This window comes from Lynx rufus, unplaced genomic scaffold (assembly GCF_022079265.1).
Source record: "Lynx rufus isolate CCGP_SWC_20201006 ecotype Redwood Valley unplaced genomic scaffold, mLynRuf1.p SCAF_4, whole genome shotgun sequence".
NCBI lineage: Eukaryota > Metazoa > Chordata > Mammalia > Carnivora > Felidae > Lynx > Lynx rufus.
In genome coordinates this window covers 154302519-154328616 of record NW_025814856.1, presented here as the reverse complement: position 1 = coordinate 154328616, position 26098 = coordinate 154302519, and the positions used below count along the sequence as shown (strand labels likewise).

The following is a 26098-nucleotide window of genomic DNA, read 5'->3' as shown; positions in this document are numbered from 1 at the left end:
ATTAAAAAGGAGCCATACACTGTCCAGGGCCCGGCACTTCAGGAGATGTTTCTGGAGTGTGCTGCGTGCACTCTGTGGTTGTGTATTTGGCTGTTCTGTCCCACTAGTCAGTCCTCTGCCGAGCTCCTCCTTACTCATCGTGGTGGAGTGTTGGGACTTTCCTCCAGGTGTGCTTTGATTTGTTCGTTGAAGTAACCCTGGAAAAAAGGAAAGGGCTGGGAACCTGATCCCATACAAAGAGAAAAATGAAAGGGGTGAAGAAGAAAAAAAAAGACCAAGCAGAGAATCAAAGAAACGATAAGGTTAATCCAGAGAGAGAAAAAGGAAAAGAAAGGAGATCTAGAAAAGGTGTAAAAGAATAGAGTTGAAATGCCTGATGAAACAAACAAAACTGAAAAAACATATATATAGAGAGAATAAGGATTGACCAAAAATGAAATCAGAAGCCATGAACCAGATTCCAAAAGAAAAAACAAGGTAGAAAGAAAAAAGAGAAGAGAAAAGAAGAAAAGAGAAGAGAAGAGAAGGGGAGAGAGAGAGAGAGAGAAAGAGAGAGAAACAGACTAACATACAAAACTGCAGGACAGTTGTCTGTTGGTGCCTAGACCAGTGGCTGTGCTGGTCTAGAGGAGAGACTGGTTTTATCAGTGTCAGTCCCGCTCAGGTAGGTAAGCAGTTGCCAGGAGGGGTGGGGTTTGGTATAAGTGGGTTCTGCCTCCACTGGGGGCTGTGTGCTGCTCCCTGAAGCCCCACCGTGTAGGTGATGGGGAGAAAAATGGTGACACCCCAATCTTCCTTCCCCTGACTAGGTGTCCCAGACCACACTGTTCAAGCAGCCTTCACAGGGTAGCACAGGCAGGCAGCTTGCCCTGCTCCACAGTCTCCCTCGCCTCCTAGGTGCTCGGCTGGGATTCAAAACCCAATGTCTTAAAGGGTCCTGCACTGTGTGGACCCTATTCTAGTGTAGCACCCCTCCACCCTGCCCTGTAAAGGCCTCTGACTGGTGCCTGCAGGGTCTTTTGTCCTTGGGGGAGGCAATAAACCCTCTTCCCACAGTACTCGAGGAAGGAGACTGTTCTCTCCCAGTGTGCCCCTGAGATCACTACTGCCCCCCAAGGCTGGCCCCCCGAGACACGTGCACACTGCCACTCAGGTCCAGAGAAAGTTGTCCCTTTTGGAAACTCCAGTCTTCAGCTCCTGAGGCTGTTTGCAAATAGAAATGGACACTATATTTCTTGTTCCCCAGTCCATGGTCTGGAGAGGTTTTGCTCTTGTACTAACACAACATCCCAGTACCACAGCCTCTCTATCTTTCTCCTTTGTCTCTCTGCATAGGGGGTTCCCTCCCCTCAATGCCTACATTGTTTTATCTCCCCCAGTTCCCATACATGCACCTCTGTCCTGCCACGCTGTCTCCCTCAACCTGTGGATATCCCTCTGCCACTCTGCACGTTGATTTCCTGTGTGTTTCAAGTGTTCTGACCTCAATACAGCTGTGTTTGAGAGACTAGGGAAATCCCAGTCTCCGTACTTCTCCGCCATTTTAACTCCTCTCCTACTCATTTCTGGTCATTTAAGTTTTACTGCTTCCTCACCAATTCAGATCCCATCTATTTCCTTTTGTCGTCTGATTGTTGTGGCTAGGACTTCCAGTAATATGTTGAATAAAAGTGTCAAGAGTTTACATCCTTGTCTTGTTCCTGATCTTGGGGTGGGGGAAAGCTCTCAGTTTTTCACCAGAGAGTGTGATGTTAACTGTGGATTTTTCATATATAGCTTTTATTATGTTGAAGTATGTTCCCTCTAAACCTACATTGTTGTGGGTTTTTAAAATCATGAGTGGATGTTATACTCTGTCAAATTTTTAATGTATCTGTTGAAATGATCGTACGATTTTTATCCTTTCTCTTGCTGATGTGATATATAACATTGATATTTCTTCCTGCTTCAGTTTTGGTAGGCTATATATTTCTAAGAATTTATCTGTTTTTTTTAGGTTGTTCAGTTTGTTGGCATATACTCTTTATACTATTATAATTCTTTGTATTTTGGTGCTGTTGGTTATTATTTCTCCTTTTTCGTTTCTGATTTTGAGTCTCCTTCCTTCCTTCCTTCCTCCCTCCTTTCCTTCCTTCCTTCCTTCCTTCCTTCCCTCCTTTCTGATGAGTCTAGCTAAAGGTTTATCAATTTTTGTTGATCCTTTCAGAGAACCAGCTCCTGGTTTCATTGATCTGTTCTCTTTTTGTTTTTGTTTTTTAAGTTTCTGTTTTGTTTATTTCTGCTCTAATCTTTATTATTTCCTTCCTTTTAATAGTTTGGGTTTTGTTTTTTGTTCTTTGTCTAGCTCCTTTAGGTGTAAGTTTAGGTTGCTTGATAGTTTTCTTGTTTTTTGATGTAGGCCTGTATTGCTATAAACTTCTCTCTTTTTTTAATGTTTTATTTATTCTTGAGAGAGAGAGCGAGCATGAGCAAGGGAGGGGCAGAGCGAGAAAGGGACACAGAATCTGAAGCTGACTCCAGGCTCTGAGCTGGTAGCACAGAGCTGGACGTAGGCTTGAACTCACGAGCTGTGAGATTATGACCTGAGCCGAAGTCAGATGCTCAACTGACTGAGCCACCCAGGTGCCCCTAAACTTCTCTCTTAGACCAGCTTTTGCTGCATCCCAAAGATCTTGGATCATTTGTCTTTTCATTTTCATTTTAATTTGTCTACATGTGTTTTTTGATTTCCCCTTTGATTTCATGGTTGCCCCATTCATTGTTGAGTAGCCTGTTAATTAACCTCCATGTATTTGTGTTCCTTCCAGATTTTTTTCTTGTGGTTTATTTCTAGTTTTATAGCCTTATTGTTGGAAAAGATGTATGCTATAACTTTAGTGTTTTTGAATTTGTTAACACTTGTTTTCTAGCCTAACAGGTGATCTGTTCTGGAGAGTGTTCCATGTGTACTTGAAAGTAATGTGGATTTTGCTGTTTGAAAAAGGAATGTTCTGAATATATTTGTTAAAGCCATCTGGCCCAGTGTGTCATCCAAAGTCAGTGTTTTGGGGGCATCTGGGTGGCTCAGTTGGTTCAGCATTCACCTCAGGTCATGATTTCATGGTTTGTGGGATTGAGCCCCACCTTGGGCTCTGCCTTAAGAGTGTGGAGCCTGCTTGGGATTTTTTCTCTCACCCTCTGTCTCTCTTTGTCCCATGCCTCCTCTCACTGCTATCTCTCTCTTAAAATAAATAAATAAACTTTTTAAAAAAGTCTATTTTGAGGGGTGTCTGGGTGGCTCAGTCAGTTGAATGTCAGACTTCAGCTCAGGTTATGATCTCCTGGTTCATCAGTTTGAGCCCCACATCAGCCTGTCTGCTGTCAGCATGGAGACTGCTTCAGATCCTCCTTCCCCCCCCTGCACCTTCCTTGCTTGCACTCTCTTTCAAAAATAAACATGCATGGAGTTCCTGTCACCGAACTTGCTTGCACCACGCAAACGCCCAATGTGGTGGATCCATCCCTCTGATGGGCCTGCCTCCCTCCTGGTGCTGCAGGGCCCCTCCCACAGGGGACCACAGACAGCAAAGCTAGCTAAGTCTGCCCCTCTAACCCCTGTGCACCTTGCAGATCCACCCCGTCTAATATGCCCTTGGCCAGATCCCATTGAGGCAGCACCACAAGCCTGGCAGTGCAAGCAGCCCAGACGGGGCCACACCACTCCACAGTGAGTCCTGGCCCTGGGAGAGGGGAAGATAAGGTACACACCAGTCTGACTGTGGCCCCAGCGGTGGGCTGGGGGCAGACATTGGGTCTGACTGTGGCCCCACCCACCAACACAAGTTTCTCCAGATAGCACAGGGGAAGTGCCCTGCAGTTTGGAGCTACCGCAGGGACTACCCAAAATGATGAAACGGAAGAATTCTCCTCAAAAGAAACTCCAGGAAGTAGCGACAGCTAGCGAATTGATCAAAACCGGTTTAAGCAATATAATGGAACAAGCATTTAGAATAATAGTCATAAAGTAATTGTTGGGCTTGAAAAAAAGAATAGAGGACAGCAGAGAATCTATTGCTACAGAGATCAAGGGACTAATAAATAGTCATGAGGAACTAAAAAATGCTATAAATGAGGTGCAAAATAAAATGGAGGCGGCCATAGCATGGATTGAAGAGGCAGAGGAGAGAATATGTGAATTAGAAGATAAAATTATGGAAAAAGAGGAAGCTGAGAAAAAGAGAGATAAAAAAAATCCAGCAGTATGAGGGGAGAATTAGAGAACTAAGTGATGCAATCAAACGGAACAATATCTGTATCATAGGAATTCCAGAAGAAGAGAGAGACAAATGGGCTGAAGGTGTACTTCAACAAATCATAGCTGAGAACTTCCCTGATCTGGGGAAGGAAACAGGCATTGAAATCCAAGAGGCACAGAGAACTCCCTTCAGACGTAACTTGAATCTATCCTCTGCATGACATATCATAGTGAAACTGGCAAAATACAAGGATAAAGAGAGAATTCTGAAAGCAGCTAGGGATAAACAAGCCCTAACTTACACAGGTAGACACATAAGGGTAGTAGCAGACCTATCTACTGAAACTTGGCAGGCCAGAAAGGAATGGCAGGAAATCTTCAATGTGATGAACAGAAAAAATATGCATCCAAGAAGGAGAGATAAAGGTCTTCCCAAACAAACAAAAACTGAAGGAATTCGTCACCACTAAACCAGGCCTACAAGAGATCCTAAGGGGGACTCTGTGAGTGAAATGTTGCAAGGACCACAAAGTACTAGAGACATCACTACAAGCATGAAACCTATGGCCATCACAATGACTCTAAATACATATCTTTCAATAATAACACTGAATGTAAATGGACTAAATGCTCCAACCAAAAGACATAGGGTATCATTATGGATAAAAAAAGAAGACCCATCTATTTTCTGTCTACAAGAGACCCATTTTAGACCTGAGGACACCTTCAGATTGAAAGTGAGGGGATGGAGAACTATCAATCATGCTACTGGAAGTCAAAAGAAAGCTGGAGTAGCCATACTTCTAGCAGACAAACTAGACTTTAAATTAAAGGCTGTAACAAGAGATGAAGAAGGGCATTATATAATAATTAAAGGATCTATCTATCAGGAAGAGCTAACAAATATAAATGTCTATGCACCGAATGCTGCAGCCCCAAATATATAAAACAATTTATCACAAACATAAACAACCTTATTGATAAGAATGTGGTAATTGCAGGGGACTTTAATACCCCACTTACAACAATGGATAGGTCATCTAGACACAGGATCAAAAAAGAAACAAGGGCCCTGAATGATACATTGGATCAGATGGACTTGACAGATATATTTATAACTCTGCATCCCAAAGCAACAGAATATGCTTTCTTCTCCAGTGCACATGGAACACTCTCCAAGATAGATCACACACTGGGTCACAAAACAGCCCTTCATAAGTATACAAGAATTGAGATCATACCATGCACACTTTCAGACCACAATGCTATGAAGCTTGAAATCAACCACAGGAAAAAGTCTGGAAAACCTCCAAAGGCATGGAGGTTAATGAACACCCTACTAAAGAATGAATGGGTCAACCAGGCAATTAGGGAAGAAATTTAAAAATATGTAGAAACAAATGAAAATACAACAATCCAAATGCTTTGGGATGCAGCGAAGGCAGTCCTGAGAGGAGAATACATTGCAATCCAGGCTTATCTCAAGAAACAAGAAAAATCCCAAATACAAAATCTAATAGCACACCACAAGGAACTAGAAGCAGACCAGGAAAGGCACCCCAAAGCCAGCAGAAGAAGAGAAATAATAGAGATCAGAGCAGAAATAAACAATATAGGATCTAAAAAAATGGTAGAGCAGATCAATGAAACCATGAGTTGGCTTTTTGAAAAAATAAATACAATTGATTAAACCTCTAGCCAGGCTTCTCAAAAAGAAAAGGGAGATGACCCAAATAGATCAAATCATGAATGAAATGCAATTATTACAACCAGTCCCTCAGAAACACAAGCAATTATCAGGGAATACTATGAAAAATTATATGCCAACAAACTGGACAACCTGGAAGAAATGGACAAATTCCTAAGCACCCACACACTTCCAAAACTCAAACAGGAAGAAATAGAAAATTTTAACAGACCCATAACCAGAGAAGAAATTGAATCAGTTATCAAAAATCTCCCGACAAATGAGAGTCCAGGACCAGATGGCTTCCCTGGAGGATTCTACCAGACATTTAAAGCAGAGATAATACCTATCCTTCTCAAGCTGTTCCAAAAAATAGAAAGGGAAGGAAAACTTCCAGGCTCATTCTATGAAGCCAGCACTACTTTGATTCCCAAACCAGACAGAGACCCAGTAAAAAAAGACAACAACAGGCCAATATCCCTGATGAATATGGATGCAAAACTTCTCAATAAGATACGAGCAAATCGAATTCAACAGCATATAAAAGAATTATTCACCATGATCAAGTGGGATTCATTCCTGGGCTGCAGGGCTGGTTCACCATTCGCAAATCAATCAACGTGATACATCACATTAATAAAAGAAAGAAAAGAACCATATGATCCTGTCAATCAATGCAGAAAAAGCATTTGACAAAATTCAGCATTCTTTCCTAATGAAAACCCTCGAGAAAGTCAGGATAGAAGGAACATACTTAAACATCATAAAAGCCATTTATGAAAAGCCCACAGCTAACATCATCCTCAATGGGGAAAAACTGAGAGCTTTTCCCCTGAGATCAGGAACACAGCAGGGATGTCCACTCTCACCACTGTTGTTTAACATAGTGTTGGAAGTTCTAGCATCAGCAATCAGACAACAAAAGGAAATCAAAGTCATCAAAATTGGCAAAGATGAAGTCAAGCTTTCACTTTTTGCAGATGACATGATATTATACATGGAAAACCCGACAGACTCCACCAAAAGTCTGCTAGACCTGATACATGAATTCAGCAAAGTCGCAGGATACAAAATCAATGTACAGAAATCAGTTGCATTCTATACACTAGTAATGAAGCAACAGAAAAACAAGTAAAGAAACTGATCCCATTCTCAATTGCACCAAGAATCATGAAATACCTAGGAATAAACCTAGCCAAAGATGTAAAAGATCTGTATGCTGAAAACTATAGAAAGCTTATGAAGGAAATTGAAGAAGATACAAAGAAATGGAAAAACATTCCGTGCTCATGGATTGGAAGAATAAATATTGTTAAAATGTCAATACCACCCAAAGCAATCTACACATTCAGTGCCATCCCAATCAAAATTGCACCAGCATTCTTCTCGAAGCTCAAAGAAGCAATCCTAAAATTTGTATGGAACCACAAAAGACTCCGAATAGCCAAAGTAATTTTGAAGAAGAAGACCAAAGCAGGAGGCATCACAATCCCAGACTTTAGCCTCTACTACAAAGCTGTAAGCACCGAGACAGCATGGTATTGGCACAAAAACAGACACACAGACCAATGGAATAGAATAGAGACTCCAGAAGTGGACCCACAAACGTATGGCCAACTAATCTTTGACAAAGCAGGAAAGAATATCCAATGGAAAAAAGACAGTCTCTTTAACAAATGGTTCTGGGAGAACTGGACAGCAACATGTGGAAGAATGAAAGTAGAGCACTTTCTTACACCATTCACAAAAATAAACTCAAAATGGATAAAGGACCTGAACGTGAGACAAGAAACCATCAAGACTCTAGAGGAGAAAGCAGGAAAAAGCCTCTCTGACCTCAGCCGCAGCAATTTCTTACTTGACACATCCCCAATAGTTCATTGGGACCTCATGAACATAAAAATCTTCTGCACTGCAAAGGAAACAATCAGCAAAACTAAAAGGCAACCAACGGAATGGGAAAAGATATTTGCAAATGACATATCGGACAAAGGGCTAGTATCCAAAATCTATAAAGAACTCACCAAACTCCATGCCCAAAAAACAAATAATCCATGAAGAAATGGGCAGAAGACATGAATAGACACTTCTCTAAAGAAGACATCCAGATGGCCAACAGGCACTTGAAAAGATGCTCAACGTAACTCCTCATCAGGGAAATACAAATCGAAACCACACTGAAATATCACCTCACGCCAGTCAGAGTGGCTAAAATGAACAAATCAGGAGGCTGTAGATACTGTAGATACTGGAGAGGATGTGGAGAAATGGGAACCCTGTTGCGCTGCTGGTGGGAATGCAAACTGGTGCAGCCGCTCTGGAAAACAGTGTGGAGGTTCCTCAAAAAATTAAAAATAGATCTACCCTATGACCCAGCAATAGCACTGCCAGGAATTTCCCCTAGGGATATAAGAGTGCTGATGCATAGGGGCACTTGCACCCCAATGTTTATAGCAGCAATTTCAACAATAGCCACATTATGGAAAGAGCCTAAATGTCCATCAACTGATGAATGGATAAAGAATTGTGGTTTATATACACAATGGAATACTAGTTGGCAATGAGAACGAATGAAATATGGCCTTTTGTAGCAACGTGGATGGAACTGGAGAGTGTTATGTTAAGTGAAATAAGTCATATAGATAAAGACAGATACCATATGTTTTCACTCTTATGTGGATCCTGAGAAATTTAACAGAAGACCATGGGGGAGGGGAAGGGGGAAAAAAGTTAGGGAGGGAGGCAAACCGTAAAAGACTCTTAAATACTAAGAATAAACTGAGGGTTGACGGGGGGTGCAAGGGAGGGGAATGTGGGTGATGGGCATTGAGGAGGGTACCTGTTGGGATGAGCACTGGGTGTTGTATGGAAACCAATTTGACAATGAATTTCATAATAAAAAAATAAACATAAACAAGCCTATTTTGTTTAATATAAGTATTGTTACCTTGGCTTTCTTTTCACTTCCATTTGCGTGATAAATATTTTTCACTCTTCACTTTCAATCTGCATGTGGCTTTAGGTCTGAAGTGGGTCTCTTCTAGGCAGCATGGAGATGGGTCTTGTTTTTTTATCCATTCTGTCACTCTATATCTCTTGGTTGGAGTGTTTAGTCCATTTACATTCGATAGGTACGTACTTATTGCCATTTTGTTAGTTGTTTTGTGGTTGTTTTTTTAATTCTCTGTTCCTTTCTTCTCTTGCTCTCTTCTCTCACAATTTGGTGGGTTTCTTTAGTGATATAACTGGATTCCCCTTTCTTTATATTTTGCATATGTGTTACCAGTTTTTGGTGTGTGGTTACCCTTACATTTATATATAACATCTTATGTATATAGGTCCATATGAAATTGATGGTCACTTAAGTTTGAATCCATTCATAAAGCACTAAACTTTTACTCTTCTCCGTTCCTCATGTTTTAGTTATGTGGTGTCTTACTTTACCTCCTTTTACTTACTGAACATCTTGACTCGTTTTTTTTTTTTATTTTCTTTTTGATAATGTTGATAATTATTAATTTTATTTTTTTTTATTTTTTTTTTTTTGGTGCATCATTTAAGCTCTAAATTTTTTTTTTATATATGAAATTTATTGACAAATTGGTTTCCATACAACACCCAGTGCTCATCCCAAAAGGTGCCCTCCTCAATACCCATCACCCACCCTCCCCTCCCTCCCACCCCCCATCAACCCTCAGTTTGTTCTCAGTTTTTAACAGTCTCTTATGTTTTGGCTCTCTCCCACTCTAACGTCCTTTTTTTTTTTTTTTCCTTCCCCTCCCCCATGGGTTCCTGTTAAGTTTCTCAGGATCCACATAAGAGTGAAACCATATGGTATCTGTCTTTCTCTGTATGGCTTATTTCACTTAGCATCACACTCTCCAGTTCCATCCACGTTGCTACAAAAGGCCATATTTCATTTTTTCTCATTGCCACGTAGTATTCCATTGTGTATATAAACCACAATTTCTTTATCCATTCATCAGTTGATGGACATTTAGGCTCTTTCCATAATTTGGCTATTGTTGAGAGTGCTGCTATGAACATTGGGGTACAAGTGCCCCTATGCATCAGTACTCCTGTATCCCTTGGGTAAATTCCTAGCAGTGCTATTGCTGGGTCATAGGGTAGGTCTATTTTTAATTTTCTGAGGAACCTCCACACTGCTTTCCAGAGCGGCTGCACCAATTTGCATTCCCACCAACAGTGCAAGAGGGTTCCCGTTTCTCTACATCCTCCCCAGAATCTATAGTCTCCTGATTTGTTCATTTTGGCCACTCTGACTGGCGTGAGGTGATACCTGAGTGTGGTTTTGATTTGTATTTCCCTGATAAGGAGCGACGCTGAACATCTTTTCATGTGCCTGTTGGCCATCTGGATGTCTTCTTTAGAGAAGTGTCTATTCATGTTTTCTGCCCATTTCTTCACTGGGTTATTTGTTTTTCGGGTGTGGAGTTTGGTGAGCTCTTTATAGATTTTAGATACTAGCCCTTTGTCCAATATGTCATTTGCAAATATCTTTTCCCATTCCGTTGGTTGCCTTTTAGTTTTGTTGGTTGTTTCCTTTGCTGTGCTTGACTCGTTTTTATAGATGTACTTAATTTTACTGCTTTTATGCTTCTTTTCTTACTCTTTATTACAATCTTTCATTTCTACTCAAAGAGCCCCTTTTAACATTTTTGTAGGGCTGTTTGAGTAGTGGTGAATGTCTTTAACTTTCATTTGTCTGGGAAACTTTTTATCTCTTCTATTCTGAATGATAGACTTGCTGGACAGAGTATTCTTGGTTGCAGGTTTTTTTTCTTTCAGCATTTTGAATATATCATGTCACTCCCTTCTGGCCTGCAAAGTTTATTCTAAAAAGTCCACTGATAACCCTATGGGGTTTTCCTTGTATATAACTGGTTTTTTTCTCTTGCTTCTTTTAAAATTCTCTCTTGATCACTACTGTTTGCCATTTTAATTACCATTTGTGATGTGAACCTCCTTGGGTTGATTTTGTTGGGGGATCTCTGTGCCTTCTGGATCTGGATTCCTGTTTCCTTCCCCAGATTCAGGAAGTTCTCAGCTATTATATCTTCAAGTAAAATTTCTGCCTCCATTTTTTTTTTCTTTCTTCTTCTTTTGGGACCCTTACAATGCAAATGTTATTACACTCGATGGTGTCACTGAGTTCCCTTAATCTATTCTCATTTATTATTATTATTCTTTTTTCTTTCTTTTTTCCGCTTGATTGCTTCCCATCACTCTGTCCTCCAGGTCATTGACTTATTCTTAGGCTTCCACTAGCCTACTATGTATTCCTTCTAGTGTATTTTTAATCTCAGTGATTGAGTTATTCATCTCTGATTGGTTCTTTTTCATGTTTTCTGTTTCCTTGTTGAGAGTCTCACTGAGGTCCTCCCCTCTTTTCCCAAGTCCAGTGAGTATCTTTATGACCATTACTTTAAATTCTCTATCAGTCATATTACTTACCTCTCTTTTGCTTAGCTGTCTTGATGTGGTTTTGTTCTATTTCATTTGGGACATATTATTCTGTCTCCTCGTTTTGTCTCACTCTCTGTGTCTATGTGTTAGGAATGTCAGCCATGTCTTCTGCTCTTGAAAGTAGTGCAATGTCCCCTGTTCTCTAGGATCTTGTGCTTCAGGGATGTTTCCTATGCGTATTGTGTTTGCCCTACTTTTGTGGCTGAGCTTCTTCAGTCCAGTTCTTCTGCAAGTCCAGTCATCTGCAATGACTCTCTTTACCTGTTGTGGGCAGGGTTTGGTCCCTGTGGCCAGTCTGGGGCCACCTTGGGCTTGAGGTGGTTCACACCAGGCGTTTGCCAGAGATGCAGTGGCACTGAACTTCAGGACACTTTCCCTGTGTTGTCCCTTGGAAGCTTTTGTTGGTGGGCAGGGCCTGCAGTTAGGCCCGATATCTGCCCCCAGCCCACTGCTGGGGCCACACTTGAACAGGTTTGTGTGATTATCTCCCCCTTTACCCAGGGCAAGAATCACTTTGGGATGGTGCTTTGCACACTGCCATGCTTGTGGTGCTGCTTTAGATGGACTTCTGCCAGGGGTGGGTTGGAGTTGTGGTCCGCAGAAAAGCATGCAGAGGCATTGGTGGGGTGGGGTTGCTGTTAACAAGGTAGATGGAGAGTGTTCGCTGGCTGGACTGGTTCCTGCAGGTGTCTGTGTACCTAGGCTAGGGGATGGGGAGGGAAATGGCTATGCCAGCTTTTTGTTCATGGAGAAGTCTCTTAAAGGTCTCTGCCCCTCCAGCACAAGTTCTGAGTTTAATAAGTAAATCTCCTTCCCTTATATCCCTATTTTTCAAACTGCGACTTCTATGTTGTATCTCAGCAGGTCTGTTTATTATGCTGTTTCTTTCAGGGTGGGGACTCAGTTTGCTGTCACCTCCTGACTTTCCTTGGGAGCCTGTTGAGTTTTACAGTTCTAGGTGTCAAGCCCCACTGATTATAAGAACTTGTTTCGTTATGCCCCTCTGTTTTTCAGAGCCAAATGATATGAGGATTTGTCCTCCCAGTGTGGGTCCCCCAGGCGTGGGGCGCCTGGTGTGGGGTCTGCTCCTCTCCCTTCTCCATGCCTGTGTGTCCCTCCCTCCTGTAGACAGTATCATAGGTCAGTTTGTTTCCCAACCTCATCTTTGTCCTTCCTACCTTTTTCTGATGCGGCCTCTTCTCTACTTTTAGCTGTGGAGGGTCTATTGTTCTGCCAGTCTTTGGGTTGTTTTCTGGGTTCTTTACACTGATGTGGGTGTTATTTAGGAGTGTCCATGGGATGAGGTGAGCTTAGGACCCTCCTATTCTGCCATCTTCCCTGAAAGTCCTCGACCTGTTTCTAGTTTTAGTGACTACAGATAATCTGTAAATATCCTTGTGCATATCTTTGGGCACATGTGTTTTTAGAAAGTTGTCAGTAACTAAATTTAAAATTGAGTTGTGCATTTTATTTCACTGGGAACTCTGCTCAAACATAGTGGGGTATTTAGTAAAGTGGGGAAGATGGGCACTAGGATTCACAAAGTCCAGTATCATGTTTCTATAAAATTATTCATCTTCATTTTAATCAATTCTAGGATAATGACCAGAAAGGGCTAGAGTTTAGGGATGGATATGTTTAGGAGTCTGTTGGCTTGATTTATAACTCTTAAATATTTAAATATATGGCATATGGACTTCCATTTTTACCTTTGCCCATGGCTCTGTAAATAGTAAGTGCAGAACCACTAAAGAAAGAAAGGCAAAGACATCTTAATGCCTAATTTGCAATACCCCCCTCCCCCCATGAAATCATTCTAGGAAACACTTTGGACATGGGACATTAAGTTTCACAGTGACTTGAAAGAGATCTTCTATTCAGACCTAGGGATAAAACTAGGCCAAATTACATGCTAACTATACCTAGATTTTCTTTCTTTGAATTTTTTTCTTAGCTATTTTTATAAAGTGATGTTTTTATTTTTAAAACTTATATTAGTATTGAAAAAGTCATTGTCTTAGTCCTTTTGGGCTGCTAGAACAAAGTACCGCAGACTGGGTAGCTTATAAACAACAAATTTATTGCTTAGTGCTGGAGGCTGTGAAGTCTAAGATGAAAGGCTGCAGCATATTCACTGTGGTGAGCACCCCCCCCCCCCCACCTTCCTGGTCCTTAGCCACATTCTCACTGTGTCCTGACACAGTGGAAGGGGTGAGAATTGTGTAGGGACTCCTTTCTAACGGCACTAGTCTCGTTCATGAGGGCTCCATCCTCGTGACCTAAGTACCTCCCAAGGGCCTCACCTTTGACTACTATCATCTGTGGGGTTTAGGATTTCAACATATGAATTAGGGAGGGAATACAAAATATTCAGACCATAGCAGTCACTAATCTCCCCTAATTTTGCCTGTAGAAATCTGGCTGTTCAGGTCGGTCACAAGATTATGTCAAAGGTACCAACGGAAAATTTTGTAACAATGCATATTATTTTTTAACAATAAAAGGTACTCTTGTACGTGCACCGGTTTACTGTAAAGACGGATTCATTTGGCACATTCTGGAGCACCATGGAGAAGAGGGCATACTCAGGAATCAGATTGCCTGAGTTTGAGTCCTAGCTCTGCCACTAACTAGCCTTACAAGCTGTATGATCTTGAGTACATTTCTTAACCTTCCTGTGCTGTCATCTCCTTCTCAGAAGAGTAAGGTGATAATTGTGTGTATCTGAAAACATTGTTACAAAGGCTAAACGAAGTGATATAGAGAGAGTTTAGAACAGTGTCTGGTGCATAGTTAATATTTGGCAACAGCCTTTATTTTATGTAGAATTGTTGTAATTCTAGTTCTAAGGGTGAATTTAGTGCTTCACTTCCTTCCTTGCTGACAGCTGCAGGCATCCATGATCCAAGAAGATGCCACCGAGGACATTGAAGGTGACAACTCCAGCCCTTCCATGAGCACAGGTCAGAGGGCTTCTGCAGGTGGCCACGGGGCTCAGGATGACCATGAAGAAGAGGTATGTGGGATTCAACACCCAACAAAGATTTCCCAGTTTGTACAGATTCTAGATGTGGGATCTCACCAAGGGTGATGGTCAAATATTTAACAGCCAGTAAGTAGGGCATGGGCACCAGCTCACCTGAAAGCACTTAGGCAGTAGATCTGGGAGGGTCAGGGAGACCCTGCTGGTGGCAGTCCTGTAGTTGCAAAGTCATGGGAAGTTGGGGTGGTCCCAAAGGAGGGGGAGTGCATATAGGATCAGAACAACAGCTACTCACCAGCCAATCTAGGAGTGTTTTAATATTTTAACCCAGTTACTGCTGTATCTGTGAGTGTGGGGTGAATATCAGCCTTCAGATTTACTGACAGAGAAGGTCCTCAGTGCTAGTCGGTCCTCCTTTTTTTTTTTTTTTAAAAGTATATTCATTTATTTTGAGAGCGAGCGAGCAAGTGTGAGTTGCAGGAGAGGGTCAGAGAAAGTGGAAGAGAGAGAATCCCAGGCAGGTTCCACGCTGTCAGTACAGAGGCTGAGGAGGGGCTCGATCCCACGAACTGTGAGATCATGATCTGAGCCGAAATCAAAGAGTCAGACGCTTAACCAACTGAGCTGCCCAGGCGCCCTGCTAGTGAGGCCTCCTTGACTCAGAATTGTACCCCTGGGAGTCAGCTATGTTTATTACGAGGTGCCCAGTCAGTACCCCTCACACCATGAGAGCAGAGACCGAATCTAGCCCGACTGAAGAAGTCAAAGGCAGGCTGTTTATTCTCAGCCCGCCTCCCCAGCAGAAGCACGCCCAGCTGCTGTCCCCTTTTTGTTCTCCTGTCTCAACCCAACCCTGGCTCTGCTGAGACTTTGCTGACCTATCTTTGTAACGTTATCTGCCTCTCCTGTGAATTCAGGAATTGCTTTGTTCCCTCCTCCCTCCCTGCGCCTTTCTGTCCAAGAGCAGCCACTCCCCCTCAGGAATGTGCCACGTTTTCCCAGCTGAAGGCAGGTGGCTGTTTTTATATTACCACCGAAGTATCCCATAAGCCTGGACGGGCTGGGGGCTTTAACTGGAGCTCTGTTCTAATCCTGGAGTGGGGACGGAGCTCTGTTCTAATCCTGGAGTGGGGACGGGGTTCCTGTGAAGCCTGAGAGATGCTATAAGAAGTTCCATTTGTGGTGTTAATTACTTAAAAAAAAATTCATTTAAACTAATGGATAGTCAATTAGAAATAATGAAAAATCTGGATCAAGTTTTTCCGACAAGATTCCAGGTACAGAAAGTAACCCATATTAGTGGCTATTAATATTACTAAGCCTGCCAGACCTACGGGGATGTTTTAGAATCCAGCCCACACATCGTCTGACTCATCCAGTCCCAGCCCGTCCAGTACAACCTCTCTCGTCTGTTCTTCCCATGCCCTCAATATTTACCCTCTCGGTGTTCATCTTCTGCCTCTGCCATGTACTGGCTGCCCTTGTTTGGGCAACTTGAGGCTCCATTTGTAGGTCCCTTCCCCCAAGTACAATCATGTGTGGATCGTCCATTGCCAAGCATATATACAGGCTTGGCTCTTTTGTCCCCTCAGGGTCCTCTCTGACCTCTGTCTACACCAGGTGTTGGCCAAATTCTGGGTCAAGTTCTGCAGACTGCCAAGTCTACCCAAGACTTCCGACACTAGCCACAGGTTTGGGGGCCCCCAGGACCACCCTGTCTTCAGACCAGTCAGTTACAAATTCAGGGTCCCCTCAGATTCCCTCAGGGCTGGTGATTTATAGAACGACTTACAGAATTCAATGAAGTTTAACCCTTACTTACAGTTAGGCTTTTACTGTAGCTCAAATATACAGATCAGAAGCAGCCGGAGGAAGAGGCACGTAGACAGAATCTGACGCTGGGAGGGTTCCAAATTCCAGAATTCTGTGTCCTTAGAGAGACATTAGTCTCCCGGCCTCAACATGTGGCGGTGTACACACAGCATTGCCAGCCCAGGAAGCTCACCGGAGCTCCAGCATCCAAAGCTCTATTGGGGTTTCATTACGTAGGCGTGCAACTCAGTGGTTGTGCTCACTCTCCAACTCCATCCTCTCCCTGGAGGCTGGGCTGGTAACACATGGCTCCAAGTCTCAACCCTCCAACCACAGGAACCGTCCGATGTGGTCCCAGGGGCTCACCGTGAAGAACACAGACAGTTCTTTCAGGTGGGAGACGTCAGGAGTTTAGAGGTTGCCTCCCTGGAGCCAGGACAAAGCCAGCCCTCTCCTTGGGTGGGGTTCGTTCTTCACCACTCATTCCTCCATTCCCTTGCCTCTCTCCCCTCTCTGCCCTTCCCTGCCCTTCACCTCCTCCCAGCTGTTTTCATTGCTGAGTCAGAGGCATTGACTCCTGTCTCCTCTCCAGAGCTCCTGACATGGTTGACTGCACCCTCCATGCCTTCCTCGGTATTTCTCTATCCTTGGCCGCAGACCTGTGACTCCTTCTGGGACTCTGACCTCTTCTTTCCATCATCCATGTCTTTCTTTCTCACCTCCAGATGAACTTTTCCCAGGCTGGGAGCTCTGTGATCTTTCCCTCGTGTGTCTTCCTGGTCCCCTTACCTCCCACAGGTGAGTCCTAGGTATTCACTTCCAGCCCGGACTGTTCTTCTGAACCTGTTCTTCCTCTGTCACTGTGTGCTGAGAGATTCTACTTGTGTGGCCAGCTGTCACCTGAGACACAACACACCTGAACCTATCACTAATGTCCTTCTCCAATTTATCCATTTCTGTCAATGCCATTCTTTTAGCCCCTCGGACTCAAGACCCTCAGAGCCCTGTATGACCCTGGCCCCTGCTGGGTCAGAGGCCCTTTTTCTGCATTCCCACAGTACTGCTGAGTCTTGATTATTGCACTTTTCCATGCATCCTGTCCCCACCACGCTGCGAGCCACCCGAGGGCCAGGATGGTGCCAGTCACACTGTTCCCCCGACAGCATCAGAGTGCGTGAAGGGAACAGCATGCTCTTGCTGTGTGTGTGCTGTTTCTTCCCCCTTCATCTCTAGATTAGTGAGCTAGTCAACAAACAGGCTTTTTTGCTCATAAGGCTCTGCCTTTGCTAGTCCATTTTGTCACCAGATTAATCATCCCCCCAAGACTTCTTTATTCCCCCTCCCCACCCCGGCCACTTTTCATTCAGATGCTGTTTATGGTTGCTCATTGACTCCAACTTATTTTCCCAACTCTGTTCTTTACTGAAACTTCAGCACCTGGGGGCTCCTTTCTAGTCCTCACCAAACAAGCACCTACTTCCAGCCAAATTGTTTCCCGCCCAGAACTTGCCTTCCTGATGTTCCCAAGCACCCACCTTTTCCTTACTGCGAGTCATTTTCTTCACCAGGAATGATCTTGCTTATCTTTTACTTCCAGATGCCTCCCCAGCCTTCCCGGCCCGGCACAGACCTCACCTCCTGTGACACCTTACCGACCGGTCTCTCTTCTACTTTGAACTTCTTTCAGCTACTTCTGTGAAATGTTCCTGCACACACACTGTACCCTTCTTTGCGCTGCTAACTCTCTCTCTATGAGCATATTAATATTTGTTTTCCCCTAGTTCGACTGGAAGTGCCTTAAGAGCGGAGCACATGTTTTATTCATCGGTGTATCATTAGTAAGACCTTTCATGGAGGAAATCCTTAAGGAAATAGAATAAAAAATTCTCTCTTTCAGTTCAACTTTGGAGACATCTTTGTGCATCAAGCCATCCACACGATCGAGTACTGCCTGGGCTGCATTTCAAACACAGCCTCTTACCTCCGGCTCTGGGCCCTCAGCCTGGCTCATGCACGTGAGTGAGCTGCCCTCGGGGTCACAATCAGATCTCCCCTGGGAAACAGAAGCAAAGCGCTTGTTTGGAGAAGTGCCTTCTCTGGGTTATTTACGGCATGTTTGCCCAAAGAATGGTCGGTTTTTCTTAGGAAGAAGTGACTTTTTCTGTAGGTCTGACTTTGTTACTGGAGTAGTTAGCCTCTGTGTCAATTTCCTGTTGCTGCTATAACAAATTGCCCCCGTTTAGCAGCTCAAAACAAATGCAAATATACTGTCTTACAGTTCTGGAGTTGTAGAACCAAGATGTCAGCAGGGCTGGGTTCTTTCTAGAAGCTCTAGGGGGGAATCCATTTCCCTGCCATTTCTATTTTTAGAGGCCGCCTGCATTTCTTGGCTCTTGGGCTCATCAGTCTGATTCCTGCTTCATTCATCATGTCCCTATTTTCTCTGGCTCTGACTCCTTTGGTTTCTTCTTCTAAGGACCATGTGGTTACCTTGGGCCTACCTGGATAATCCAGGATGATCTCCTTATCTCAGCACCCCTTCACTTTAATCCTGTCTGCTTAATCCATTCCTTTTTTTTTTTTTTAAGTTTATTTATTTATTTAGAGAGAGAAAGAGAGGGCACATAAGAGCATGAGTTGAGGTGGGGGGCAGAGAGAGAGGGGGAGAGAGGATCCCAAGCAGTCTCCACGCTGTCAGTGCAGAGCCCAATTTGGGGCTCGAACTCATGAACTGTCAGATCATGACCTGAGCCGAAATCAAGAGTCAGGTGCTTACCTGGCTGAGCCATCCAAGTGCCCCCTGCTTAATGCATTCTTAATCCCTTTTTGCCATATAGCTTTTTCTTAAGATTAGAACATGGCCATCTTTGGGGGGTTCACTTTGAGAGAAGGCCTGCCTTGATTGTGAGCATTGGTGGGAAGTAGGCCAGTTGGCTGACCCTTGACCTGCACCCACCCCCCCACCAGGGGTACTCACCACCTCACAGGGTCATGCTAAGCCCAATTTTGGTCATGATTCCATCCCCAGGGGTTACTTAAGTCTGGAATCCTAACTCATCAAGTTACTTTGTAAGATCCTTCTTGATCCCTGCCTGATTTTCCAGTCTCGTCCCTTGGTATTGCCCTTAATGCCCCACCAGCCCCTGGTACCTACCCATTTCATAGGCAGTGGCCACCAGGACCTGCACTGAGGCTCCTGAGGCTGCCACGTGCTCTGGGCCTCTCTTTGTTGGCCCTGCAGCCCCCTTTCCTGAAATCTTCCTTTCTTCCTTAGCTTTCTCCTCACTTGATTTCTAATTCCTCCTTCAGAGCTCACGCAAACGGCACCTCTCCTGGGAATCTTCCTCCCTGATCCCCAGTCTGGCAGGTGCCCTTTCCCTGGGTTCTGGGAGTGCCCCCTCCTAACACTGATTGCGGTTCAGTCCTGATTGGCCTGTGTCCCTACTGGACTGTGAGCTCCTGAAAGGCATCGACCCTGATTTCCACCCCTGCATTCCCAGCTCTGAGCACAATGTGTGAGAGATCAGGCCAAAGTGTGTGCTAGATGGGTAGAAACCAAAGCAAGGAAAGTGAGCCTGCTTCTTGATTTTTAGCAGAAATGCAAGTACTCACTGTTAGCCTTCGCGGCTTGGGCTGTGTTCATTTCCTTACATCAACTCCCACACATACACTTTACCTGTGTGCACACAGGTGTTTGGATGCATACATCCACAAGCACCTGCCTGTGTTTGCTTGTGCATTGACATGCACTCATGTGAGGTGGTTTCCCAGGGCCCTGAAGTGGATCTCTGAGCTTCATGTGGTCAAGTGGTGTTTAATGTCAGCCTTTAGCTCTGATCCCAGATGTGGTTAGGAAGCGTCACGTCACAAGAGGGCTGAGCCCAGATGGGACAGGAGGGTGCTCTCTGACCAGTCCGTGCCCATTGAAGATGTAATTTGACATCAGAAAATCCATATGGCTTATAGCTGCCCTGCACAGTCTACCCATTGGATCTTTCTAGAACTTCCTGAGACATATAGTTCCCACGGAATATCTTCAACCCATGCTAACAAACTTGCTTGAAGAGGTGGTTTGGCAGAAAACAGATGCTGATTTAAGTCCTAGTTTCTCTTCTGCCACTTTTAGCTCAGTAACTCAGGCAAGCAGGCTAACCTGTGTGTGCCTTGGCTTTCCTGTGTGGTTCCGGTAGTGAGCCTGCTGTGTTAGTCAACCAAGGCTAGAACGTGTTGCAGTCACTACCAGCCCCAGATCTCAGCAGCTTAAACAATGGAAATGTACTTACTCTATCACATCTGTTCATCAGTGCCATGCTGAGACCTAAGTTGAGGGAGGCTGTATTTGGATACATGCTTCAAAAATCACCCAGATGGGGGTACAAGGAGGAGGTGAGAGTGAAACACTGGAAATTAACACACTTTCCCATTGTGTTACTCCAGCAGAAAGCCAGGGCTGGGGGGCAGGGCACAGCACAGGTGCAGATACTCCCCCTTGTGCCCTCACATGTCTCTCTTCTCATCGTGTCCAAATATCCACTTGCAAGTGACAGGTCTTTATCTCTCTGGGCCGTGCCACTTTGACCTTTTGGCTGGGTGACCTCCAGTCTCAACCCAACAATGTAATGGTAGTATCTCCCCGAAAGGGAGAGTGTGAGCAAGCTCTCTGGTGTCTCTTCTTATAAAGGCACTAATCCCATCATGAGGGCCCCACCTTTATGACCTCATCAACCCTTAATCACCTCCCAAAGGCCCCTTCTCCAAATACCCTCACTTTGGTGGGTAGGGATTCAACATAGGAATTGGAGGGTGGGCGGGACACAAACATGCAGTCCATATCAAATCATATTCTACGCATTCTGTTGTGTTTCGCTTCTCTGGTGTAACATTTTGTTGCTCAGATTTATTCATGTTGCTGCTGGTAACTGTAGTTTGCTCACTTTCACTGGTGAATACTGTGCCTCCGTATGTTTGTTGTCATGACAGAAACTCCTCTATTGTGAGCACTGCCCTAGACAGTCTCATACAGGTGCCCCAGGGCACATATGCCTGAGTTTTCTACCTGAAGAGCACAGTGTTGGGATTCTAGGGTGTGCAGACCCAGGTATATGGCATGAAAAAACCCTGCACTTGCCACATAAACTCTGTGGTTGAGAAGGTTTCTCTTGCTCTTACAGAATTGTCTGAAGTGCTCTGGACCATGGTGATGAACATTGGCCTTCGCGTGCGAGGCTGGGGAGGACTCATTGGAGTCTTTATCATTTTTGCCATATTTGCTGTTCTGACGGTAGCCATCCTTCTGATCATGGAGGGTCTCTCTGCGTTCCTGCACGCCCTGCGACTACACTGGTGAGCGTGGCTGCACTGGGGAGGCTCTGTGTGCTCTAGAGAGAGATGATGGGCCATAGGACCAGCCAGCTGAGGTCACATCCTGACCCAGTTTGAGTCCCCTGTTGGCTTAATATTACATGATGAGGTGTGTGTGTGTGTGTGCCTGTGTGTATGTGTATACACATATGATGGCTGCCCTAGGATTAATGTTAGTTCCCATTTACTCATTCTCTTTTATTTTTATTATTACTTTTTAAATGTTTATTTATTTTTGAGAGAGAGAGAGAGTAGAGGAGGGGCAGAGAGAGAGAGAGGGATAGAGGGTCCAAAGCAGGCTCTGTGCTGACAGCAGAGAGCCCGATTCAAACTCACGAACTGTGGGATCATGACTAGAGCCAAAGTTAGATGCTTAACTGACTGAGCCACCCAGGCGCCCCTTACTTGTTCTCTTTTAAGAGTTCGTTTGTTATATCATAACTAGCTTCAAGATAAGGAACACTTCAAGTATTGGTAAGATGACAGATCTGAGATAGTCTCACAGCGGCATACTTAGTGAATCTGGGACATTAGGCCCTTGGTGCTGAGTGCAGGAACTATACCAGAAGTACAGGCTACTAACCTCTGCAAAGTGGGAACAGAAGAAGGGTACCTGGAAGGAGGAAGGCACTCACAGGAGGCCCTTGACATCCGCAGATGTGTCCGGAGACTATGAGCCCTCACTAGGCTTACAAATATGAAAACATTTGTTGAAGCTCCTGTTTTTCTAACAAGTCATAGGTTGGCCAAGAATTTTGAGTGTGTGCTCATACCCTTAAACTGCAGAGACTGTCTTCAGCTCTCACCGATGCTTTCTACCTCCCTCTGTGTGCGCTGTTCATAAAGAAAAGTTTTTACACTCCGTGTATGGAGTGGAGGGAATCACAGTGCCCCTGCCTCAGGTTATGACATTGGCTCTCCCCATGTCCTTAAGGAAATGAACCCTGTAACATAATCAAGCGTGAATGATCATGCGTGATGTCTGCGATGTAAGTTACGAGAACGTTAAGTCAGGGTCCTGGGTATTGTGAAATAGCATAAGTCCCATGGTTAAGATGAGGATGGAGAAGAAAAACCACGTGGAACCTCGTGAAACATTCTCTCATCACTAGCTCGTGAGATAAGACTTCACAGTGAACGCTTCCCTGCTTGTGGGAGCCGGGGGGAGGGTGGCTCTGCCGTGGTCTGAGAGGCTGGTGGCAGGGGCCTGGAGGAAGTGGGGTGGGATAGGAAAGGAAAAGTGTGACTGGGAGGCAAGAGAAGGATTTTTATAAGCCTCAGAGGATCCCTGTAGTGGCCACCAACCTGAGTGTCTTCCCTGGCACACCTTCCTGACCCTGTGCTGGATTTTACAAATGCCCCGCTTCTTCCCTTCCCGGCCAGCCTCTAGCTTACATGTTTTTATCTCGCTTTTTTCTTTTTGGTTTTGTCCTCCCCCGTCCCCCAAGGGTGGAGTTCCAGAACAAGTTCTATGTCGGGGCCGGTTACAAGTTTTCTCCTTTCTCCTTTAAATACATCCTGGAAGGGACATCGGAGGAATAGCGGCAGGTCCCGTGGCTACTGCATCTTCTGCCTCAGTCTCTGTGCCTGTGAAAGAAGTTCAGCTTTGTCTTCGATGTCAGCCTGTGCTAGGCGGTCAATGGATGATTGTTCTTAGCTACCTGGAGACAGGAAGCCGTGTATATTTTACTTATAAGCCTTGGAATTTGATACGACTTAACCATGTCACAGAGGAACCGACCTCATGTGGGGTCGTCATTGTCAAAAACTAAAATGACTGAGAAATGGGGAGCGCTACACTGATGTTTTCCTGCAATATTGTAAGTATTATATGCAAGAAAATAAACTTCTGGGCCATTTCCTTGTTCTTTAAGATGTCTTTGTCCAAAATTATTCTGTAATATTTAGTATTGATAGTTACAGGCCAAAGCTAAACAATAGAGTTACACAAACTAATTTAAGAGGATTATGTTTATTTTATTCTTTCATTTCCTGGTTCCTCAGACGTGTTTTTTCCTTGGCCGGGGCTAAGCTTTATAAGATTAGGAACTTTCTCATGAATCTCCACTCCAGGTGGGAAAGAAAGGGTAATGTTCCCTGGACGGAGGGCTGGCCCCATGTGGCTCTATGTGTTGTTAAACCCTGTGGAATGAAGTGTGGCAACATATCATCAGCGACTGTTTGCTGGATGCACATTGTGCTGCAGGAACTGGAGAAAGAGATTTGAAGACTCGAGAAAGTTCTGGAAAACAGCCTGCCAGACAGGAGTCTGCCAGACAGGTCTTCCCTGATACTCTCTGGGTCTGTCAGCCCTGAAGTCATTTCTAAGCCTCCTGGATTGTCAAACTCTTAAGAGCCAGTTTTGTAGAGTAAAATATGTGTCATCAACTATTTAGATAACTATTTAGTTATCCAGGTTAATCATAATCTTCAAGGTAACTAGACCAGTGGAATTAAGCATTGTTACCATTGGTACAGTGCTTTACAGTTTACGAGGCACTTTTTAAAAAAATGGTTTTAATGTTTATTTATTTTTGAGAAAGAGAGAGAGAGAGAGAGAGGAAGGGGCAGAGAAAGAGACACACACAGAATCTGAAGCAGGCTCCAGGCTCTGAGCCGTCAGCACAGAGCAGGATGTGAGGCTTGAACTCATAAATTGTGAGATCGTGGCCTGAGACAAGTCAGACGCTTAACCAACTGAACCATCTAGGCGCCCCTCATTTTTTTTTTAAGTAAACTCTACCTCCAACGTGAGACTCACACTCACAACCCCAGGATCCAGAGTCGCATGCTCTTGTGACTGAGCCAGCCAGGTGCCTCAAGGCACTTGCTACATAGCATCTAGTTCTTAAGATTTCAGAGTATTTGACCAAATCCAAAATTGCCTTTTGGACATATCTCTGGGTTCTTCAGCTCCCTCCTGCCCTGCTTGGTAGTGGGGTTGATGGGTGCGCATGGAAGTGTCATGGCTCAGACCCGAGGAAGGTTCCATGTCACCTTCTGTATCAGTGTCATGACTTGTCTAGCACAACTTAAGGCACAATTAGCTGCTCGAAAATTTTCAGAGATTAAAGCAGGTTGAGCCTAAGAATGATAGTTGACATCTTTGACTTCGAATTCTGATACTTTATCATGTGTGTCCCCAGGCAGGAGACCGAGTTGTTCTGCTCATTGCCAAAATGGGGATTAGTGATCTCCATTCTCTGGGTTGTGGAAAGGAAGTGTAAAGCATGGGGCATGGACCTGCTACTTATCTGGTAACATTGCCTGAAGGAAAGAACAGACAAAAGCCATATGTAAATGTTAGTTTAAATCCATAAAAGCCAAGGTCACTGGATAATTTCAAGTTTCTCAGGACATCACTGCCCTTCTCAACTATCTAAAAATATGCTACGTGTACATGGATCACCAGGCTTTACCTCTTTACTTCTAAGCAGTGATGGCTGTGAGAAAAGGTTTGAAAGGACAAAGCTTCCTCCTGCCCCTCACCTAGAGCCCTGCTTTTCCAGAAGTTCCCATAGCCTCCCTGAAAACTGTTATTTTCCTCCAAGATTTGGCAGCCTTCTTTAATCTCAATGAGAGACATAATTTCCCCTTTAAAAAAGGATTGGGTGAAGGGCTACAGAAAAGGGGGTGTAACCTGGATGTCACTCACTTGCCCACACCACAAGGTTGCTCCTTAAAGAATTCCACTCACAGAACTGAGCCAAAAGAGGAGGAGAAGACGAGGGGGCCGGGCTTCTTAGGCAGGTAAGTCCAGAAGCCCCTCCTGGGGCCACCAATGGTCTAACTGCTGCGTGACACTTGGCTGTGTTAAGAGTGAGCGAAAGAGCCTGAAACTGGAAAGCTTTCCAAGGACTATACAGAGGTAAGAAACTCCGACGGGCAGCATAGATCTGGATGTACTTTTCCTGCTTTGGAGTGGGGGTTGGGGAGGTAGGAGTTTGACCATTTGTACTTGACTGAAGGCACATGGAATATGAAAAGTTCCCTCTTCATACTGATGATATTGCAAAATCAATTACATCATACACACATACAAGCACGTTCAGTGTTAAAAAGCTCTAACATGGCTCAATTATTTCTGGCTAAAAAATTCAGTATAGCAAAATGCAATGGAATAAAAAGTCCATCAGTGCCCTGGAATTTATTTTAATGAAGCTTGAATGCCACGTGAGCCTTTTGAATTTCAGAGTAGACCCTCAGCGTGTCAGTTCTTACAGATATTTTGTTTGTTTATTTATTTATTTAAAGGTTTTATTTAAAAAAAAATTTTTTTTTCAACGTTTATTTATTTTTGGGACAGAGAGAGACACAGCATGAATGGGGGAGGGGCAGAGAGAGAGGGAGACACAGAATCTGAAACAGGCTCCAGGCTCCGAGCCATCAGCCCAGAGCCTGACGCGGGGCTCGAACTCACGGACCGCGAGATCGTGACCTGGCTGAAGTCGGACGCTTAACCGACTGCGCCACCCAGGCGCCCCTAAAGGTTTTATTTTTTAAGTAAAATAAAGCCCCAACATGGGGCTCAACA

General features: G+C 44.2%; 1 protein-coding gene across 1 annotated transcript in view; it reads left to right on the top strand.

The window, feature by feature from the left end:
- ATP6V0A4 (ATPase H+ transporting V0 subunit a4) overlaps positions 1 to 23106 on the top strand; it is a 70243-nt gene extending 47137 nt beyond the window's left edge. The window contains exons 17-20 of the mRNA XM_047096020.1: positions 14296 to 14424; positions 18101 to 18218; positions 21375 to 21546; positions 23013 to 23106. Of these exons, the coding sequence (XP_046951976.1) occupies positions 14296 to 14424; positions 18101 to 18218; positions 21375 to 21546; positions 23013 to 23106 (513 nt within the window). The remainder of the gene's footprint in view (positions 1 to 14295; positions 14425 to 18100; positions 18219 to 21374; positions 21547 to 23012) is intronic.
- Positions 23107 to 26098: the final 2992 nt, after the last annotated feature.